The 23,998-nt window shown below is 41.7% G+C and overlaps 1 protein-coding gene across 8 annotated transcripts in view; it reads right to left on the minus strand.

The window, feature by feature from the left end:
• ARID1B (AT-rich interaction domain 1B) overlaps window positions 1–23,998 on the minus strand; it is a 327,980-nt gene that overhangs the window by 216,937 nt on the left and 87,045 nt on the right. For all 8 annotated transcript variants that reach the window (XM_084262562.1, XM_084262563.1, XM_084262561.1 and 5 more), the window contains exon 4: window positions 11,910–12,020. In XM_084262562.1, coding sequence (XP_084118688.1) covers window positions 11,910–12,020 — 111 coding nt within the window. The remainder of the gene's footprint in view (window positions 1–11,909; window positions 12,021–23,998) is intronic.

Below are 23,998 nucleotides of genomic sequence, written 5' to 3' on the forward strand. Positions count from 1 at the left end.
CCCGGCCTGAGGGAGGGCGCAGAGCGCGGGGCCCTGCCCGCCCGCCTTCGCTTCATGCCCGGCATCAGCGGGAACGGCGCCCGCCGCCCTCCCCCACCATCGGGTCTGCCGGAGCGGCACGATCGCTCCCGGGGCCTCGCTAAAGCGCCTCGTAGAGCTCCCACCGCTGCCTCTGCCAAGCGCCGCACCGAGCGGGGAGCGGGCGGCCGAGCTCCCTTCGCCCGGCGAGGCGGAGGGAGAAGCTGAGCTTGCTAAATCGACACGCTTTTAATTGTATTGTCTCGTTCCAGCAACAACAACAAAAGTCGTTTTCACTTTTTTGCCCTACACGAAAAGAGTAGGGGTAACTGCAAGATCGGTTCAGTGGAGAGAACCCTCCCTTCACAGGGAAGGGAAAAGCTCGCTTTCAGGTTCTGCCACTGCGTGGATGCTGGCAATAAAGAGTAATAGTAGCGCAAGAAAAACAGACCTTAACTTAGCTTCTACACTGTTGTCTCATCAATATGCTCTTATTAAGCGTGACAAAAATACCCACTCAGAAATCAATCTGTAGACAGGGCCTTGTAGTCTAGCAGCAGTACGATGTGCCACATACAGAAGCCACGAATTCAAGCTTTGGTTTTTAAACCTTCTTCACTGACTCAGGGGGAGGGAGTGCAGTTCTCCTAGGTGCCATGCTCCCCATACTAAGGTAAAAGTAATACTCTCCTCCTCTTTTGGTTTATGGAAGTTGGGTTACCCTGTGAACCCCTTAGAGAGGAGACAGAGGAGCTACAGAAAAAAAAAAATATCCTCAAACAATCCAACACCTTGATGTACATTTTTAATGCTAATATATGCATATATATATATATAAATCTAAATGGCATTACATTCATAACATTGTTATTAGCTAGTCTGAAAGAAAACTAATGCTGTTCTGCCAATATTGAGACACTACTTTCCTCTCACCAGGTCATGAACTACTACAAGCCCTTGTATCCTTACCAAAAAGGTACCTTCCCACCTGACAAGAGCCCAGCAGCGTTCAGAGATCTAACCTCCCCAAATACAGCAGTACAAAGCATACTAATTAGCCAGTAAATACGAACACACTGCCTGTGCGCACGCTTGGGCTAGCATCTGATGTTAGGTTTTGACACTGGGAGGTACCTCCTGCTCACGAGCTGGATCCTGTGCATGACCCTAAACCAATCACCCCAGACTGAACTTGGGAGGAGCATCAGCCCCCCACCCCCCCCCCCCCCCCTCCCGATCGGTACTTGTTTATTTGTGAATGTGAGAGTTCTATGGGCTACAGAATTCAGTTTTGAACAAAACTGAGTCAATGCCGTGTAAACTAAGCACAGTGGAATCAGGAATCTGTCGGAAATACAAATATACATAGAAGGGTATACAGAATGTTTTTAGATGGCTGGAGGAGTAATAATTTTGAAAGTTAAAGACTAAAGAAGGGAGTTTTGGTGGGTTTTAAATCTTTTTTGTCTCTTAAATAAACATTTTGTTAAAAACCCTTTGCATAGCTGATCACATATTTTGTTTCCAAGTTACATTTTTCATGGATGTGGGTGGTAGGGAAAAAAAAACATGTCAGTCTATAGGTCCTTTAATTACTCTTCAAATCTGTAGTTTCACCGCACATTGTCAGTGACAAAAGATAGTTCTTGGCCTGCATGGCTAGCTGACTATAGCCCTCTAATCACATCTCCATGGCAATGGAGGTGAAGTGATCAAAATTATTATATAGGAGGGGAAAGTTTGTTTTCCTGGCAAAAATAAGGTAAAGAATTTACAGGATTGACTTCAATCTGACCTGTACTACTGTGAATACAGGCGTCAGCAGGCACTAGAAATTACTGGTTCTAACCAACAGAAGTTAAAGACCTGCAATGTTTGTAAGTCTATGCAAGTATGTGCACGGGCGCATTTCTCAGCATTTTGCATTATCCAGTATCTGACCTCTGTTTCTTTGCAGAGGAGAAAGACAATTATGTAGGTAGCCCAAATGGCCCCTTCTCATGCTGAGCTGCAGTCTCAGCACCAGAATAACCCTCTGACCAGAATAAGCCGAAGACTTCCAGAGCCAAAAAAATTCCTGTACTTTGTCATATCTCAGTGCAGGAACAAAAAAGGCTGTTACTGTGATTTCCAGTGGGGCGAAGCATCTAACGAGCCACGCGGGAAGATTCAGCAGTCATTTAAAAACGCCAGTGGTGTGTATATATGTCTTCTTAAGTCATATTTAAAGGCACAAGGAAAACAAAGGAAAGGCATGAAGATGAAGAGAAAATGGACTGTGAGATAATCCAAATGAAGCCACATCTATGAGATGTTACTTACTAAAAAAACAAACATTCTAAAATTTTACAGCCCTGTTTCAATAAATCCTGAAGAAAATTGCCCTGAACAACTTAACTTTTTTCCTACTTTCATGTAGGCATCTAATGATACAATAAACAGGATGGAAAAATTACTTTTTATGAAGCTTTCATTAAAGCCCCATTATTAAAATATTGACATGGTCTGTAAATTAAACAAGTGGAAGAGATAACCTGGAATTTTTCTTCCATCTTCCATTTTCTACCACACAAAATAACTGGTAAGGCTTTCTGTTCACTGTAGAAGTCTAAAATCAAAATGTAACAGTTTGCATTAGGTTGTATGCCATGCCATAATGCATTAGTTCACTAGGGCTAATGTCTGTACTTAATCCATATGCCATTTTATCTACCTATGTAATCCTTCTAAGTTATTTTAACGACTCTAAAAAAAAAATCTCAGATCACTTTCAGCTCCTTTATTTCCATATTTTTCAAAAACAAGCACTGGCCATTGTCTAGTTCACAGCTAAACAAACAAAAATAATAAAGCTTTAGATCTCCATCATTACCTTTTGTGTAATATGCATTGGCAAAATTCATCATCTACAATACTGTATGTGTACATGCGAGCATACACCTTACACTGTGGATGAAACAAGCTTTGTTCTCTTAACTAGGTCCACTGCTGTGTATTCAGCAAACCTTGCTAAAGCTTACTGATGCATAATGCATTACTACATGCAAACATATAAATAGAAACTCTCATGTATGCTTATCTCTGTATTACTTCCCAAAATGATAACTTCAATAGTATGGTGGAGGAGGAACTATTAAGTGAATTTCCACCTTGGGGGAGGACCCCAAACAAACCCAACACTACACATTCAGTTATAAACTCGCATCACTTCACTACAATGGTGAAATAAATGATCCAGAATGGCGTATTTTCCTATACTAATGCAATTATTCAAATATGCCTCAAAATTCAGGTCCTAATTCTAATTTAACACCATAAGTCTTGTTTCACAGGTTGAGATGATTAAAAGGGTCATCTGCAATTGTTTGCATGGAAGGAAAAAGATCAAAAGCCTAACCACTGGGAACTGAAAGTAGCCTTTTGCTGATGCTATCAGCTTCTCTATCTTGAGTTCAACACACTATAATGATTCACACCCCAAAATTACATTGCCAATTCAAACAGGCCCCCCTTTATAAAAAGTCCTGTGGGAGCAGAACTGTGTTTGGAATTATGTGGGCAAAGGCACAGAATAACCTGTACCATGCTAAGGAAATCTGATGCAGTAAGTTTAAGTTTAGTGCTTTTCAAAGGCAAATGCAGAAACCCCTAAGTCCGCCCCACATAGTGCGTGCATGTGTGTATATATATATATACACACTTCATTTTTAAAGGTAAATTGATAATGGAAGCCTAATTACGTGTAACATGCTTCAGAAGCACTGCTCACATACAGCACAACATAAGCTCAGTTTCTATGAAAAGCCACGATGAACTGCTGCTGTCTTCAAGGGGAAGTCTTCATAGTGGATCTAGGACATACGGCTCCAGCAAAGGAAGGAAGGTTTCAGAGGCCTCAGGCGTTACAAGACATTAGGTTTCAAAAAAATACATTTGAGAAAAGTTTAAAAGCCCATTTCAAACTTAGAGTAAACGTGAAATCTACAGGCCTGACTTTATCAGGATGCATGGGTAGTACTACAAAGCAAATAACACACTGCAAACACTTCCCATTTGCACTATGATTGTACCTAAAATCCCCAGCAATTATGGATACACCATAAGCAATCAGATAAAGCACTGTGAAACCTGGCCTAATCTTAACACTGTTGACCGTGACTGCACAAACATCTGCTTACAGAGAAACCACAAGATGACCAGGACCACTCAGAAGTGAGCTTCACATCAAAGACTGGTAACTTTTTTTTGTTTGGTTGGTTTTTTACATGAAAGCTGAAGCAACAGCATGCAGAGGCCAACACGTCCCCAGCAAACAGGAACGGATGGTAGAAGAGAAAGAAAAGGCATCTACTGCTAGGCTTCAGATGTTGCTGGGCAGAATGAGTTACTCTGTGTTTAGTCAAGGTTAGGAAGCTGAGGTCACACTTCACAACGGTCAGCGAGCACCAGCAAGGGCGTCATTCTGGAAAAAAAATCCCATCTTACAGGAATACTTGTGGTAAAAATAAAATAGAAAAAAAACCCCAAACCCCCCAAATTTACAATGTCTCAGGTACTTCCTGAAATGGTATTCAAGTGAGTAATAGTCTTTTGTCTTACTTTCTGCGTCGTAATCCCAATGTTCACACAGGCATGAACAAAGACGTGAGCACTGAATATATTAACCTTTGGAATTGATAGCTCGCTATCAACTCAAAATTTACAAATAACCAAGCCGTTTTCAAAAAATAGAAATAAACCCCCAAATAAAACCCCTGCTATTTTATAGCTAAGGATCCCAAATACAGAACCTTGGACATGCAGGCAGATGACTGTTCCCGTGCAGTTACCACCCCAGCAGCGGGTACACCTGAGCCAGGGGCCCAGAGGCAGCCGTGCTACTACAGTTTAGGCCCCTGCACGTTACAGTAAAACCTTGGGGGCCATCAGCTTGCCCCTCACTGCAAGCCACAGGCTTGGGTGGCTCAGGGGCCAACAGAAGCGCAGTTTAGTTGTCCCGGCTATGGGGACAGCAGCCTCTGGGGGAGGGAGGAACTGAAGGGGGAGTGGGGAGAATGCTTCAACCGCCCAAATTAAGTCTAGTTTCTTTGATTCTTCAATTGACACCAATACTGTCCTGGTATTTGGAGGTATACTGACTTGGTATTTGGAGGTAAAAAGAGCATAGATGCAACTCACTGTGGCTTAAAAAGCAAAACAAACCAAAAAACACTGCAGGAAAAGTTACTAATACTTCAGGATTCCACTGAGGACAACAACGGCCTATTTAAATACAAGGGTTTGCAACCTTAACCTCTGTGAGGATCGATAATCCCTCAGCAGGATTCCCACACAAGTTTCATGTAGACATCTGACTTTTTTTGCATTTGTGAATTTTCTTAGATCCTAAATTAGCAATTTTGTAAATTAGGATATTGTAAATGTCGTATTTTGTAAACTGCAAAGGATGGAATAGCCAAGTATCTTTTTAACCGTGCCTAGTGAAACCAGGTTTTGTGCTTCTGCAACAACACTTTTTTTTAAACCAGTATGATCAATCTGTCAAGGAAAGCCAAGTAATCCTGTGAAGTGCAAAACATTAGAGTAACCACAGGACCTTCCCTTCACACGACAAGGTTTAATTTTAACAGCAAGAATACTTAATTCAAGAATCAACAATTTCGGTTTCAATGTTTCAATTTAACCCTACCTGGACAACACATGCCCTGGGCTGCTCTTCACAACTTTAGTTGTACTTTCCCCAAAAAGGGGACTTAAACTGAATGTACAAGTTGAGTCATGGAAGACAAATCAAGTTTGATCAACTACACAAAGTCCTGGCTCCACATAAGTGAAGTGTAAAATATGCACAAACACAGAACAGACTAAGATTCTCAATGACACAGTTCATTCCTGCCAGTACCATCACCCATGTCAGTGATGCTGCAGTGGTTTCCATTGGATTTGACCCACTATTCTGACTGACACCAGGACACAAACAGGCCACGTACAGAACCTGTACAGGCCCCAGCACCAACGGTAGAGCGTGTTTTGCACCTCCAACACGCTGAAATACATGTACGTGGTATCTCCACAGGTGTGTTGTGTAAGAACTGTTCTAGCTACAGGTTTATTACATGGAATGACGAGAAGGAGAACAAGCTATCAACGGCACTTGATCTAAAAGTAAAATTACTTGGAAAAAACACAACTTTTTCCCACTCTCTGAATAATGGCCAAGAAAAGCCTTTGAGAAAGCTTAGTCACTTCTTTGCAACTTGAAGCTTTTTTCCTTTTATTCCAGGCTTAAACAAAGTTCAGTGGGGCATCAAACTGCCTCAGTTTTAAATTACAGTCTGTACTTTAAAATAGAATGCATGCACCACATGTTCCTGAAGCTAGAGGGTGGGAGTGTTATTCACTGAAAATTGAAGGCTTGTTGAGTCAATAATCTTCTTTCACAGAGTAACAATTTTCAGCTAAAATTTCTTGACCCAAACAAAGGAAAACAAGATCATTCAGTTATTTTACAACATTGCAGAAAAAAGAAAGTGGGAAAGAGGCACACCAGTCTTGTCCTACGTGGTGCAGAAATGATGGAAAATTTAATTCCCAAGTATTAGATGCTCACATTTCCTTCTTGTTCACGTTTTAACATACTCCCAGTTATTTTCTGATGGAGACATGATTAGAAGCAAATAACTACAGGACAGAATTGGTATCATATAGTATACGCACATCTGTCAACTGCCATTTGCCTCACAAGAATTACCAAAAATCCATCTACAGATTCACCCCTCCCTCTTTCTTCCTCAAATATGAAGCAATATTCTATATTTTTAAAATATCATTTGAGTGGAGATAAAGCTTTCCAATTTGCTTCCTTGCAAAGAATCCAACAACAATTACAAAGAGGGTTGCTGCACTATTTCTCCTGTAGAACTGATTTTTCCTTACCAAAGGAGCTACAGTGGTAATTAATATTTACATTACGGTAGCGCCCACAACCGTAATTGTGATTAGGGCTTACTGGACTAAGTTCTGTACAAATGTCACCAGAGTTCCTCATCCCAGTAGTTTAACCTCTAAGGAAAAAAAAAAAAAAGGATCTCCTACTAACCACAGCTTCTCAAATAATGCTGGAAGCTGTTTTCTTGGTCTATTAAGACTTCAGCCATTAATGGCATTTGCTCAGGGAGCGCTGCTGCTCAAGATGAGTTTCCAAGCTACTTCACATTCTAGAAGCGAGACAGGGAACATGGATTCCCAAACCATCTCATGTATTTTCCTTACAGCCTGCACCTATCGGGATGCATCAGAAATTACGTTGTTCCACAAGCCAGGTACATCTAGTCTTGCATTTAGTTCACTACTAGATCTCAACAGAGGTCCTCTGAAATCTAATTTAATACCCTCCTTCTACAAGGAAAAAGGTGTGTCGACCAGACGAATGACTGTCCAGCACTCGAAACATCCTTTAGAGGCTCATTAAAATGAGGTAAAACAGAACTGTGAAGCAGTTAATAAAATCAGGAAGGGATTGCTGATGTACTGTTTTCCACAGTACCAAGCATAATGAAACAAGCTGACCAGCATCTTAAAAAGATCATCTGTCCAAGAAACAGTATGTATTATTTGAGACCTACTTGACACTCAAGTTCATGCAACTACAGACATTGTAGAACCACAAACATCTCAGGTCACGGCACCGCACAAGACGCACGCAGCATTCCACCTCTATCGCATTTCCATAGAAATTGCTCCGCTGCCATGAAAAGACCCAGTGAATAAGTGATGTCATAGAATTAGTCCATGAACTTGAAGTCTGAGTGACCTGGTAAAGCACCAAATCCCTCAACTCCAGGTACCACCTTCCCCATTCAACGCTGCACAACCTCCAGTAAAGACAAGATGAACCTGAACTAAGTTTTGAGACTAAGGCCATGATTCCCCTACAGTTTACAGGGATGCAGGTGAAGGTTGCCACAAGCCCACCTCCTGTACCACCCTCAGCCACGTATGCTCACACCTCTGGGCTTGCACTCACTGACCGCGTTAAACAGCTCAGGGAGAGAAACTGGGAGAAAACCTACAAAAAATAAGTGAACTGTCTTCTGCCTGTTTGGGGCTCTTGCTGCTTCAGGGCCTGACTATGAATGCTGGGATCTGCCGTGCCACCATGTCTCAGCTGACAGGATGACAGTCGTAAACCCTTCCAGCAAGATCATACAGTCTTTTAGGATGTGGCTAAAAATCAAAGCTGCTGCAGTCCCCACTGTCCCCTTTCCCATCAACAGCTACCAATTCCCATTCTCTGAGGTACGTACCACTGGCAGCCATGCAACTGCTCAGTGATTCCATCAAAAACTGACCCAGAAATAGTGATTATGTCTCTGCTGGTTCAGCTCCCCAGGTCAAACCCACTGACCAGTCCCAGAGGTGACAGTGGAGGCAATGGGACGGCACAGCTGGGACTGCAGCTGCCCTGGCTTACAATGGTTCAAACAGCCACAGTATGTTACATATAGGTTGCAACAAGAAAAAGAAATAGCAAGGCAGCCTTGCCTAGGCCATCTGACCTCACACTTCAAACAAAGACACCTGACAGCAGGCAAAAAAGGGACCTTATTAAAAGAGATATTAGCAAAACAACCAATACCCATCTGAAGCAACTTACTCTGGCCTGGCCAGAACCAGGACACTTTCATACACATGCCAACAAAAAACCCCAAACAAACCCCATCCCCCATCCCGCCCATCCATCCCGCCCTGAAAAAACACCTCACAACTATTTATGTTTTCTGCTCTTCATTCTATCAACACAGTACAACGTGAACATTTACAAAATTACTCATTAAACACAAAATAAAGGATTAGTCTTCACAGACACACAGAGCCTACTGCTGACACAAGCTCCTTTACTGCAACAACAAATTTGCAGATAGATCATTTGGAAGCTTTTTCCTGCAAGTCTGCTCTAGCTTTCTCACAATAGCAGAAATGTGTGTCTTGCTATTATCCCTTAAGTCTCAATAAATACATTCTGTAGTAGCTGTTCTCCAGACAATTTCATTCAGGCCTCTCCCCTTTTATTCCTCCACTCTAAGAGGGAACAGTTTCCGTTTATGACTTCCTTTCCTTCACAGAGTACCCAACTCCCGTGTTTTCTCAAAAGCTTGAGATTTCCTTCTAATTGTGACCCCAACAAAAGTGCTCGGAGCACTATTCTGTGCAACTTTTCATTTGGGCTCTCAGTGACTCCACATGGTCAGGGACCCACAGGTCAAACCCTCCAGGTATCAGAGAGCAGTTAGAAGGAAAGCGAGCATTGTGTAGAGCCTGACAGGCCATTAGAAGTAGCTAATAAAGCCATATTTTGTTTGTAGCCATTTGTTGCAAACCCACATTACAAATTTGTTCACTTTGAACTTTATGGGAACATTCATGCCAGGACTTTTATATACAACGTGTGAAGGAAATGGAACAACTATTGAGCTGTTTAGCTGCGCTTACTGTGACACAAACCTGCTGAAAAAACCCAAAGGATGACACAAGCCAGCACTCAGAGCCGCAGAAAGTGGCCAGCTCCTCTTCAAATCCATCAAAGGGAAACTCTTTTTTTTCAAAGCCACATCAGAGAATACCATTCACCATTTAGCATTACATCTCTTTTGTTGTTTTTAGACACTTGTATAAGCTTGCTATGTAGCTGCTGTGATTTTACACAATGTCCTTAAGAAATAAAAAGAGGCGAGTTGCACAAATACCAGAATACCATGAAACAAAACATAACCAAATTTTGTTAAAAGCCCAACCCTGCTGCGATCATTTCAAGCTTCACCGTACAAAGACGACTTGACTGCTATCCTAACAAACAGCATTATCTTGAAAACAAGCTTAAGCAGCCATATTTAATATCACTAAATGACATTTTAACTAGGAATACTAAACAAGTGATAGGGGCCACGGGTTTTCACAAGCAGTCCAAAACTCAGTATAGAACTGTCTTGCTCTAGGAAAAAATCACCATGCTCACAAGCCAAATAGAGCTCACCATACTTTGAACATATGGATTGTTCCTCATTTCTATGACATTTTCCTTGGATGTTGATCATGGGGCATTTGCTCACATTAAAAAAAAAAAAAAACCCGCTTTGTTGGCATCCAATAAAGGGTTACAGGTGTTTTTTAAACCACCACAACAAAAATCCCCCAGAAAAAACCTGAACCAGACCAAACCACAAAATGATAATACCACCTTCATCCTCCTCCGTATCAAAACAGCAGGGGTTTTTGAGTATGAAGTGCCCTCTGGTTAGGTTGCAAAACTTTTCAGTAATGAAGTAACAGCAACTTGGGACCATAGTTTAAGCTATGTGGACAAAATGGTTAACATTCACTGTTAATACTACCAGCTTACTCATACCTAGAATAATAATGAGATACTAAATATACCAAACACTCAGGGACACAGATAATACCCAATACTCTGCTAAGACATCATGATAATGGAGGTAGGACAGCACATGGATTAAAAGTAGGACAAATGTGAAAGAAAAAACAGGCAAATTAGTATAACATTCATTGATAAATAACTTGACTTCTCTGTAATAAACACTGAGCATGAAAAACTGAGAAGTTAAAAGTCCCTTTTAATATCACCGGGGATTTTTTTTAAGTAAGTAGTTGTTGCCAAAACACTTCTATATCCACAGCAGCTTCTATTTTTAAGGTAATTGCCAGCATTCATTTTTGAGACCTGCTCAGAGAAATTAGCCTTTCTAAAAAAGGGTTCAAAGGTTCACTAGGTTCAAAGCCAATAGATATTTCTTCTCACACCAATTTCCACAGCTTCTCTGAAGACATGCATGTCTCAATTATCACAAAGAATCTGTGGCATGTATACTCTCCTAGGTGCCAAAGATACAACTTTAAAATGCTACAAAGATGTTTATTGCCTTATTTTTAGGGACTGACAACAGTGCTAATGTGCCAGAGGTAAAATATACAGCATGCTACAAGATTTCACAAATGCATTTGTTGTCTTGATACAACAAGAGTAAACTCTTCAGAGGGATCCCTCTGCTAAATGCAAAGCAAATACATACCCAGTGAACTGCAGGAAACTTCCTATATGTTTACGATACACTGTTCCAAGCCAGAAGTCACATGAAGAGTTTTCATCATTTAAACTGAACTTAATTCCAGTTGGGTTTCAATTCATGCTGCTTTACTACCAACAAACACAAAGATCCCCAAACCAAGAGCAACACAGAAGGAGGCTATGGAGGACTTCGTCCCTTATAATGAAGTAACACCTCCAAAACCACTGCAGTCTCTTTGCAAAGTACATTGAGTTGCTCTGGTTTCCCCCGCAGCAGAATGCACAGAGCTCAGAAAAACTAAGGAACGTTAGTCCAAAATAACATTCTAACTGAAGGATCAACCTGGCCCAAGTATCACTGTCATTCCCACTTCTACACTTCTGTAGTAATACGTAGTAGCAGAATTAACACGTCAAACTCATTACTGATGCTCAGGGGTTGGAGCAAATAGCTCCTGGCGGCAGTATTCTAAACCAGAATCCACTGAAACCCTTTGAAATGGGCACAGAGAAAAGCTTCTTCCTTACCAGACTGTTTAGTGCAAGTATGGAACACCTAAAGCTAAAAAAAACCTAAACCAAACCAATCCATTTCCTCTATACAAACACACATAAACAGTGCTACTTTGAACCAGAACAAGCCCAAGCAAAGTCAACTCAAATGGAAGCTGTCTGTTCTCATCATATTTTTAAAAACAGTTTGTGATCAACCTCATTTTTTCTTTCCCCTTTTCTCACCCTAGGTGCCGTGAAATATTACGTAAAGTGGTTTCATTTTAAAATACTGAAACAAACACTGGTTTCTTACTGGTAAGCTTGATGGTCTTTCTTGCTGGATTAGATTCAAGTCTTCATGGTTAGGCTTTCCTGGGGCCATAGGGGGTTGAGACCTGGTTCCATAGCCTTCCTGAGACATGTCCTGCAACAACAGTTTTAAAAAAAAATTATTAACCTGGCTCAGTAATTATATCCACAATTATACCCACATCACAAAAAGGTGTAAATAAAACATCTGAGGGCTGATGGGTTTGGGTTTTTGTAAGAAAAAGAAAAAAAAACCAAACCAACATGGTTTTTAAGAGTTAAACCTTCTTGATAGAAGTATAAGGCCCACACAGGTACCACCACAACCTGTACTGTTTGTAAAGAACTCCAGGCAGAGCGACATGCCGACAAGCAGCATGGAATCAAACCACCGGAACATGGGGAAACACACAAAACCAAACCCGCTAAATAAACAACCCTCTTCTACAGTAACAAGCACAAAGTGGTCTAAACATTCATCCTACTCAGAGATGTATTCTCAAGTCCTCCAATGAAGTACCAAGCCAGGTGGAAGACAGGACTTGAAAATAGGATTGTAGTCACGCTATGTAATCAGACTCCTGTAACATCCCTGGATCTACCATCACTACACCAGCACAACTTTCAAACACCGGCTATCGGATGGTAGCACACAACATAGTCACCACATCTGCTGGAAGCATGTTGCATCTCATGGGTTAGAAGTAAAGTGAATTTGCTCAAGAGTAGCTCCAAAGCTACTCAAACCTGGGGATTTTCCTCAATCTATAAGCCCAAGCACTCTTAGGTAATGGCCTAAACACAGTACTCAGCATGTAGACAGGGGGGAGCGATGTAACAACCTCCCCAGCACCACCCCCATCCCACAGCACAGGCCTACTTTACCCGTACAGATACTTGTCCATCACAAAGCCTTAGATTCAAGACTTCATTTTAGCTACTACAGCAGCTTCTACACAATGTCTTCAAGGAAAACAGAACGTGCAATACTGACTTCATCATGTGTAACTGGCAGGGAAAGTTGAAGAACCAGTTCCCAACTGCTAGAAAAGATACAAAGATTTTTCTTTGTTGTTTCTAAACGATTTAATTCTGCTCTCCCCTTCCTGAGTTTTACTACCAGTTCAATCTGCTTCAGCCATCCTCACACCTTCAGTTTTGACACCTACCTGAAAGCACGCAGGCACAAAGGCACAAAGGGGCAGGGGAAGCTGTCCTCTGCCCCAGCCTGAGCATCACCTCGCCGCTGCTGCTTATGAAGGGCAGTTCTGGCAGCCGAGTGTCCCTGTCAGAGCCTCCGCTCTCGCACAGACTCGGCGAGGCAGCTGGCTTGCAGAGCAGCAAAGCTTTCTGTCTCTGTTTTTAGCCCAGCTCCTGACAGAGGAAAATGTGTTTGCAACCCAACTGTTTCCAGTCAGCCCCTTCCGCCACTCCGGAGTCTCCCGAATGATTTTAAGGGACACAGAAAACTAAACGGGGCTAATAAAACAAACCCCTGAGAACCTGTTTCGAAGTAAACCCAGCAAAAAACGATCCTGTCCCTAAGCCCTGTGCCAAGTAAAATCAAGAAACACTTAAAAGGCCAGCACTTCAATGTGGTTACCAGCAGAGGGTAACAATTAGGCTTAAGGGTGACAAAGGCTGATGGCTGAATGATTATTATCCCCTGTGACCCCCCGCACTCCCCCCCACCCCACCCCCCGCCCAGATTTCCACTTGTCACACAGCTCTCCTGCTGCGCACACCAGCAGGTTCCTGTGGATTAACAGTGAGGTTTAAAATCAACAAATGGCACAAGGCCTCCATTCAGCAGCCTTCACCCCAGCACAAAGGAGTAGAAAGGTGCAGGACAGCTTCACAATAGGCAAACAAATGAGCAAACCTCTGCTTTCCTTTTTATTTCAAAGCGCGCGCGCACCCCGCTCGCGCACACGCATGCTGGGGGCTGTCACTGCCGTAGGCCTCCGCAACAAACCCAGCAACCCCAGATTCCAAACTCCAGTTCAGCAGTCCACTCTTCTTCCTAATTCTTAAAAAAAAACCCAACAAAACAACCCACCAAATAAGAACCACTTGTTACAACAACAACAAAAACCCACCCCGAAATACCAAGAGTGGTGAAAAAGGATAAAAGGGAGTGTTCCAATTAGGAGACGTCATTTTAGAAACATAATTGTTCCTTTTTCCAAACAGACACTACAGGATTTCTCTGGGAAGCAAAAGTGTGGTTTATATTTTGAAATCACAAGAGCCACTCATTCCTTACAAAGTACCAAGCATGGGTTTTGCCATGTGTTTGCAAGACTTTTTAACCTCATTTCCTACTGCAACTTCCAGGGGCACCGGAGCAGGAAAGGGAAGAGACAGCACACTTTCTCATAAAAACCACTGCATGTTGGATGGAATTTACCTTTAGCTGGGTATTTGAAGACTATCTATGAAATATCTTTCCACACACTGGAGAGCACATTAAAAACCCCAGGCATGACATCTTCTGTCTCTTTAAATGGACCATTTTCATAGTGCTTTCCTTTCTGGCTATGGAAAAATCAAATCCATTTGCTCAATTCTAGGTGACGTCTGGGAACAAACACTGCAGGCATCCGTGTTTGTTATGATGCGGATACCTGTGCATTCCAAACGGGACTGAGATCACACTCTTTCTTATATTATCTGTTAAGCCATTTGGATACTGGGATCACTGGAGACTTGGAAACCGGCTCCTGAGAAGTAAAGAATACTTCTGCTCTCAGTAAGTTGCAGGCATGGGAATGTCCCAGATGAAATACGCATGGGGCTGTGTGTGTGTATAATTTTATGTGTTTATACATATGCATTGTACAATAAAAACAGCCCATTTATACACTCAACATAATGACGATTAATAATAGTATATTCCACTTAGAGGTTGGCTTCATAACCAAAATAGTGCTTAGCATCGCTTTCACTGAAAAGCGGAGGAGAGAAAATCCCTGCTGCCTTTCTCCAGCTCTGCATTAGGACATTCTGTTAACATAGAGCATATTCCAGAATAGATAGAACAGATTTTGAGAGATGAGAAGTAAGGACAGAAGTATTAGGGGGAACTGTCCGTCACTGAGGAAATGCGTGGAAATGGCAATTCCCGCTTTCATTGTTGAAAGGTCGTTTTTCTTTCCAGCACCTAAGGATGGATTTATCAGGGACTGAACAAAGGGAACATAAGGGGAAGAGGAACGTGACACCACATGTTGTTCTAGTCATAGCTGAGGAGCCCCCCCATTGATAGTGGGGCTCAATCTTCTCCCAGTATCCTTGATTTTTCTCCCAATATGTCATCCATCAATGCTATCGGCTTTCGAAGCAAAGCTTATGATTTTTCATGAATCACAGAAAATCCTTCCTCCCATAGAAGAGCATGTGTGTAAGACAGAAATCCAGGCTTTTATAAACAGAAGGCTACAAGTTTCCACTCAGAACTTCCCGACTTGGCACAAACCCAATCATATCATAGCTGTTATAACACAAACTGTCAACAAAGTTGTAAAATAACTAAAAGCAGGGTTTCCCCCATCAGATTTTCGAAAAGGCACAGGGACAAATAATCAGCAAGTCATAAACATATACTCAAAATAGCTTAAGTTTAGACTTCTTAGACTTCTCAAAAAACATTTATACTGTGAAACAGACAAAAAAGGGACTATGCCTACATATACACAGCCTAAAACTTACGTATTGGGTAAGCTGTTCAGAAATCAATCCATACACAATTATTTGGGTAATAACAATAACCAAGTGCTTATCATCCACAAAGCCAGGACTAGTTATTTACCTCCTCTTAACGTACACTTTTAGCTTGCTCTGCAAATTGCAGTATAGGGAGGTCAAGATTCAAGTAGTCTGAGGAGTAAGGGAGGAGCAGGGTATTTTTCCTCCCCTCTTATTCTCCCTCACTGCATGCATCTTACGAACTTTAAAAGTCTTTAATTCTAGTGTGGGATTTCACCAACACAGAGGTTTAAAGTGACCAAGTGACTTCCCCCTCTTAGTGTGTGCTAGTGGTCTTTATCAGACCACTCTGTGAAATGGTGCAAGTTAAAACTTGCCAGAAAAGTAACGCTTTTCCCCCCAGCTTTATTGTGGACTACCCAGCTGAGCTGGCCTAGGGAAGGGTTAGGTGAGGGAAGAGAGGAAGGAAACTTCCCCTCTACCAGCCACCAAACTGCAGCCCAAGTCAAGTGCACAGTGACCACTATGGGGTAGACCACAGACAAGCTTCTGCCTTTTGATGTGCAACGCTCATTCATGCCATGCTTTCATTCTGTAGCTGTTTACGACAAGCAGGTCTGTCCACATTCACATGTTCTCTGCAAACCTAATACACTGCTGATAATGGTTGAAAACATGTAGATGAAACACACATTTGTTCTAAGTTCTACCAAAGATAAGATCTAATTGTTAAATAGTTTAAATTATTTTTAATGGAAAATGAAAGTGTAGTGAACACACTAATGTTGAGAGAAACCACATTTAAAGAAGGGCTGGGTGAGAAAATCATTCAGGCTTCATCCACCTCTACTGCAGCAAATTTCAGAGGGATAACATGACCACCTAGGAAGGTAAGTACCATGATGGTTAAATAGAAGGAAAATAATTTACGAAAAATAGTACACTAGGCTTCAATTTGAAAAACTCATTAAAAGCTATTCTAGCTCATGTTCTTGATTCAGTTGATTGATCCTTAGAAGACTCGAAGTATGAGACAGTGAATTCTACAGCAATGTGACAACAGCAAAATGAAAAGCAAACGTTATTTAATTTTCTTTTTCCTCAGACCACTTGAGAATAGAAGTCAGGACCCAGTGCAGCAGCCAAGAGAGGCACACAGTCCTACAACATGAGATTATCTCAGTCATCTCTGAAAGGATACTAAGGAACAGAAGGGAAGTGATATGTTAGGGGCTACAGAAGGACATTCCTTGTTACACTTAGCCAAGTATCTGTTTGTTCTCTGTAATTAAATAAATACCATCACAATTCCCCTCTTTTCACTTCCTACAGTAAAAAAGCTACAATTAAAGAAAAAAAATTGCTTACCGAAATGGTGATATATCCCTACACAGCCAACTTCTATCCCAACCTTACCATCTACCATGTCACCTCCTAAGTTGTATGCTCTCTGGCTGCACAAAGCTCACAACAAAGGACAGCCAACCAGTTAGAAGAATATTGGAGATAACACTGCACTTGGAAAAAAATGTTACGCCCAAGGACAGAGGCAACACCGAGTCGCACGCAAGCAGCCAGACTGCGGCCCTCTGGGGAACGATCCACCAAGGACCAAAGAGCAGAGAGGTTTGCTTGAATCCTAGGGCAGATGGTATGCAGAGGTCCTGCAGGATGTAGATGGACTCCTGCAGAAGACCTTGGGTCAAGAAGAAATGCCTATGTGTCTTGAGCTTTATGAATCAGAAGTGGGATTAACAAAACCCCAGAATAAACAAAAAAACTCAAACCTTGAAGAAAAGATAATTGGTATCCTGGAGGTGGAGATCATTATGCACAAACCATCAAGCAAGTCTCTTACTGCACTGAGGGAACAGGTGATTGCAGGAAAAAAAATTGTTTGATAGGTCCCAGTACCTATTACACCAACAAAAAAAGAAGAGAGTGCTATCCACCAGAGGTGGATTACCAGTGCAGTCTGGTAATCCTCTTCAACATGCTCGCCTGTGTTTATGTGATGAAGTGAATAAATCCCACACATAACCAGAATATGTGAGTCGTTCCAGGCCAACCCCCAAACACCACCACAGAAACCTGAATGAAGACTAGGAAAGCAGCAAGCAACAGGCTGGCACCTACCTCAACATGTTGCTGCTTTTTGTTGACTGTTGCTTCAGTGGGGCTGGCAAGCAGTGACTGCTCTTTCAGGTGGTTATCAAGCAGCCAAGCCAGGGCAGGACTGTGCCCTCAGAAACAAAGACGATACTTTGCAGTACCAAGTTAATTGGGTCTTCATCTTTGTTTCTGGTGCTAGAGGGAGTCAAGAGCTTCAGAGAGGTGCCAAAGCAAAACAGTCCTTTCCCTTCCCAAAAGGGAAATCATACGTAACTCCTCAGAAAAAAAACCCCTACCATGTACATGGAGAAATCTGGAAAAGCTGCCAGCTTGGATGCCTCAGGTGTAGACCAGACACTGTCAGTAAGACATATAATCTTTTTCTCTTATGTTATTAATACCTTATCTTCCTGCAGTTTAATTCTAAAGCTTACTATTTCCAAGATGTCTTTTTTTTAAGCTAATTTAAAAAAAAATCTACAATGGGAACAGGATCCCAATTATCATAGAATGACATCTAAGTTAAGACTTAAGACACTGGCGGGGGAAGGAAAAAATACACTCTGCATAGCAGGCAGTAGTTAATGCAGAAGATAGTTAACTCAGGTAAACAAATGTATTATTGAGGCTCAGTCCATCAAAACTCTCAGGAAGTTATTATAAATTCATACTACCTATCTGTGGAATATTTTTGCCTGCAAAATACACCGACAACATTTTAAAACACAGACAGGGTCAAAAAAAGTGCACACACCCCCACACACCCCTTCTTACAGGAAGAAAGCTCTTTGTTTGGACAGCAGAGCTTCTGGTCTCAGACTACCAAGAAAGAAGGGTGTCTCTTCCTAAAAATGCTCTAGCACATTTTCACATGTCTCATCTATATGGCCTCCAGGAGCCATGTTAAGCAAGTGATGCAGGAAGAGCTCCGAGATGAAATCATTCTCGGAAACCCTTATCTCGCTATTCTCTTTCCACCACTATTGCATTCCATGGATCACAGAGCATATCAACAGTGAATTTAATCAGAAACAAGACATTCCTTCTTCTACTATGAGAGAAGAAAACTAATGTGCCACATGAAAAAAAATAGGCGAGTTTGATGTTCTTATTAAAAATGTGACTGCTGCACGTTGCGCAGCCTGATAAGCAGCTGTCAGTTCTTCATTTACAGGCAAAAAAGGTGGCTGCTTTGTTCTACAGGTGTAGGTTCCAGTGTGAACGAAGAGATGATGAAAATCCAAAAGGGCAATCTGAGAAACAGAACTTGGAAATAAGGGCTAAAACAAGCATTTTATTTCCATGAATTTTCCCATGTTTAGAGAGCTTTTTGGGCTTTTCCTAAAAAACCCTGCAAGGCCAGGCAGTCCAACCACGCTTTCATTTTCTACACCCACTCCTTCCTTTCCTTGCCTATCCTTTTACTGACAAACCTATATTTAAAAAGAAAGAAAAAAAAAAGGAAAAAAAAAAAGAAGGAATAAGAAAAACAGAGCCTCGGCAGTTTTTACATGTCCTACTGTTTATAGTCACTTGGGACAGGCTACCATGTTAGTGCGATGACTTACAGATTTTGTGCCATCCAGCGTCCTGCCCTGCCACACTAGTCCTTCCTAAGACTCCGGGAGGGAACACATCTCTTCAGCAGCCCCAAGTCCTGAAGCTGGGCTGTAAAACAGCTCTGCACCCCGAAGAAAGAGCTGAACCCCACAAAAAACGCGGCAGAGGCTCAGAATTTAAAACCTGCCGTTTCTTCCCACTCGGCTGCTGCAGAAGCGGGGAGCTGGGGGGGGTGTTCCAAGCCCCAGAAGGCAGCAGCCTGCCCCAGACCGCCTGCTGCCACTGAGGAAGCTCTTCCAGGCATACGGCTTGCTGGCAGAAACGAGGTCAGAGCACTGCCCGCAGCTTACAGCAGAGCCGAGAGCCTGAAGCCAGCTTACAGAATAAAGAGAAAAGCTGCACCGAGAACAGCTGCTGCCTCCAGGCTAATGGAGCTAGGTACCCAAGGATGGGGCTTCCTTCCTTCAGACCGGGAAGCATTTCTGCAGCGCTTTCCTAGGGGCACATCTGTAACTGTGCTTCCAGCTAACAGCCAGGACTTCATCTAAAGGCTCGTGAAACCCCACAGACCTGTGAGGAAGGGTTGCAAGTAACACCCAAAACATCACTGAGGTCACGTTAGAAAAAACACTAACCAGAAACAGAATGGTGAGGTTTGTTTTGTTGGTTTGCGTTCTGCCCTCTCTCAAATATAAAGCCCAGTGACACATCTTAATTTACTCCCTAACACTCCAGCATGAAAGCCTCAGAAATCACTGAAATGAGCTTTGCCTACTATTTCATCAACAGCAGAAGCATCAGAGAAGGCACTGAAGCTTAGATACAAAGAAATCTAATAGTTTTGTTAAAGAAAGTTTTGCGAGCTGGTCTCCAACTCATTCGTTCCATTAGTGTGTCACATTTGGGGCTTCTGGAGGTACAGAATGAGCTGCATCCCCGTCCCCTGTCTCCCTGCAGTCTGTGGAGACACAGTACCTGCACAACGATCTTTAAATCCAGGTACCATGTGGCAAAGTAACCCAAGTCCAAGGAGTGGAGAGAGAACAATAACTTACAGAAAGAGAACAATAATTTCCAGAAGGAACCACCCACCACTAGAAGCGATTCAGTGGACGGCACAATACAGCAGTTTAAACCAACAGCAGCAAAGGATTTCTTTAATCTTTGAGGTAGAGAAGTCTTTACCACCATCCCCACAAACAAGAAGTTTTTCAACAGAAAGTATTCCCAACTGGGCTGGTGGTTGGGAGTGGCAGGAGGAAGGTAAAGGCAGGCGGAGAACAAGTGAAAGAAGTGATGAAAACTTACAACTCTGGGGCTAGACCACTGACTACTCTTTATACAGCAACGAAAAAACAAAACTTTCATTAAAAGCTGGTAAAGGCTTGCTAGGCACTAAAGCTTCTTTTCTGTGAGGGTGAAGGAACATGATTCTATATGAACTCTGTAGGCAGAGACCCCAAAACAAAATACACCTAGCTAGTTATTTACTTTTCTACCTAAAAACATGCATGTAGAAGATACCCAAGACTGGTTCTTGGCAATCAGGGAGAAGCATGGAGAAGGACATGACGAGAGAAGCTGTGCTCTTGCAGAGCTTGATTTATTGAGGGGCAGCTCACCAAGACCAACAGTTGTTCTTGTCTCTTCTGCAACACCACCACCAAGCAGTTTTGTCAGCATGTAAAAAGTAAATTTGAAGCAGTATCTTTCTTACTTTGATTTGCTATTTCACTCTTTGTTGTCCATAACTGATTGCAACAACTAAAACACTCTGGAAGATTTCAGCTGAATGCTCCAAAATCTATTCTAAATCCTACTACAGTGGGATGGAAATGCAGTAAAAAGGAACTACTAGAAAGGGTATTGAATAAAATACATATGAAGTAATGCTGAGCTCTCCAAGATCAAACAACAAAATCTCAATTCAAAATACAGAAAATAAAACTAATTAGATGTACACTGAACGTCTTCAATTATTAAAGAAAACACAGATAGCCAAAAAAAAAACCCCACAGTGGTAAATTTTATGCCAGGAAATATTAACAAACTTGTTTTCCCCACCTCTGAGGAACATAACGCGTGTTAATTTAAAGGCCATAAGAGAATACTGCCGCCTTGCAACTGGCCATGAGGTGTAATTTACAAGACCACTGAAATTTAGAATATATACTGCTCCTATAGAATTAAAGAAATTGGAAAACAAACCCCCCTACCACTCAGATTTATTAGTGCTTTTCAGACTTTACAACTTTATCACTTAATTCATAGTACTAAACTATTTGCATTTTAATTTTTTTCTTAAAATGGGATTTGTGCAGTTACACTAGAACATTCGTGTAGAGAACTCTGTCTGTGACTAGCCATCAGATTAATGGATCATAATGGAAATTACTATTACACAACCCGGTATCTTTTGATAAATTTGATGTTCTGTTCAAATTCCTGCTGAATTTCAAAGGTATGAAGTTATTTATGGGATATTAATTTTGGTCTCAGAACAACAGTAAAAGAAAGTCATCACTGAGTAATAAGGAGACTGGTAAGGAGGGCAACAACAGGTATGATCACTAGCCTCCTAAACCAAAATAGTTTTTATCAGCTTGCATTCCAATAGTTTTACTATCAAGTTAATTAATAGACTCCTACACTAATATTTAAATGCCAAGCAATTAATGGCACTGAACTATAAATGGCTTTGTCTTTGCTCCTCTAGAGTTATTTTATAAAGCAAATGCAATTCTATCACTTTGCTGATTTAATGCAGGCTTTGTGAGGTTAACATTCCCAAGCAATCACAAAAAGAACTGCTTTAATTAACCTTCTGTGATTTAAATACTGAGAGAAATCAGAATTTAGAAACTTTAAATAATACCACCATCATAACAACAACAATAATAGTTGGTGGCTCAAAGCCAAACCACTGATTTGAGAACTTTGAGAAGCACATTTGAACACGTGTACCTTACTGTATTTCTAAACTCATTAAAAAGAACTTTTCTCTAGGCATAACATAGTAAATCCACAACAGATTTTACATGGGGTTTCTAGTTGAGATGAAAAATGTTTCCTTTCAGGATTCTTACAGATACTGAAGTGTTTAGTTTGAAAAAATAATTCATCATCCCCACCTTTTGCAGTAGAATGCTTTGCAGAGATTTTTGTTACAGACATGGGACATTACCCCTGAATCTACAAACTGATGGCACACAACTAACTGACCACTTAAAACATGAAGGAGCAAAACATTTGGACTTCCCTTTTCCCTCCAGACTAAATTGCCTATTTCCAATTTAGCTGAAAGGGGGCTCTTATTGCCAGAGTTTCTTTATGACGTTGTTCGCTCGCTTCATTTCAGTTCATGGAAAAAAAAAAGATATCAGCAGGACCAGTGCCTTTCTGCACTGCTCATCTTCCAAGCACAGGAGCTGCAGTATGTCTACGAGGTTTAGAATGATGCAAAACTAGGGGATAAAAATTAAAAACCAGCAGGGTACACAGGTGGTCATGAACATTCCTGCCAAACACGTTTGCAGTACGCTCCAACCCATCTCTTCTGACTATCCGGCCAGATATCATCAAACCCCCATCAGCAGCAGATGCCTGAAGAGGTGCACTTGCTGATTTCTCTGGAGAGGAAAGCCGACCTTCAAAACTCCTCCTTCAGACTGCAAAGGGAAAAGCCTTTCTTCACAGAAAACCATTAAGAGACAAACACGGCAAAAAAACCCAGATAGACTGGGAAAATGTTTAAGTACAATGAGGGAACTTCAAACTGAAGGTGCCATACAATTGTTAAGACAACACAGAGGCAAACAAATACTTTCAGTGACAGCCCTTTGGAAAACTGTAAAGCAGAAGCATAAACAAGTTTGCTGCATTTTATACATAAACAGTAGTACCACTCTGCAAGATAAAAATACTTCTCCTTTCCCGGTAGCATCACTTAACAAATCCAGGTTCCTACAGAGACAGGTACACGGCAGAGGTAATTATACACGCTAACATTAAAGGTTTCACACCTAGTAGACTGGAGTTGATTTTTATTCGGCTAAATTGATCACCACGTCTGAAAACACTCGCTTTAGAGCATCAGGGCTGAGAAAAGCCTTCTCAGAATTCTGAATGCAGGTTTTCAGGCTTGGTCAACACGCCTTCAGCAAAAACAATGCTGGGCTGCTGCGACTGCTGCTCCATGCTATGCCCTCAATTTTGTGCTCATGCTCAGGTGTGAGTTTACAGACAGTTATCCTTGCTTTTTCTGCCTCACACCATTCCTGCTAGCTATTTGGCTCTGGAAGATCATTCTCCAAGTCTGACAAGCTAGCACCTATTATAATCCTATAAATACAGATATAAATCACCCAGGGGAAAAAAAAAAGAGATAGGTTTGACACATCTCCTGGAATGATATAAGCAATGCTGTGCAAACACCGCATTCCTCAAACGGACAATAATCAGCTATTCCCACTCCTGGAGGAGCTGCAGTTTCCTGAACTCCTGAGCTGAGTAAGTAACCTCCGCTACAGAGATAAACAGCCATATGCTTAACACTTGTTTGCTATTATAGCAGCATCATGATTATGAAGAAATCTAACTGGCAAAGACTTCAATCAGTTAAGTGTTCATTAAACCTACAGAGGTTCAAACCTCATTTGTCCTTCTTGAAAACATCATGTGCTTCAAGGCTCAAAAGGAGACATTCGGTTTACG

This window comes from Gallinula chloropus (genome assembly GCF_964237585.1).
Source record: "Gallinula chloropus genome assembly, chromosome: 3".
Classification (NCBI taxonomy): domain Eukaryota; kingdom Metazoa; phylum Chordata; class Aves; order Gruiformes; family Rallidae; genus Gallinula; species Gallinula chloropus.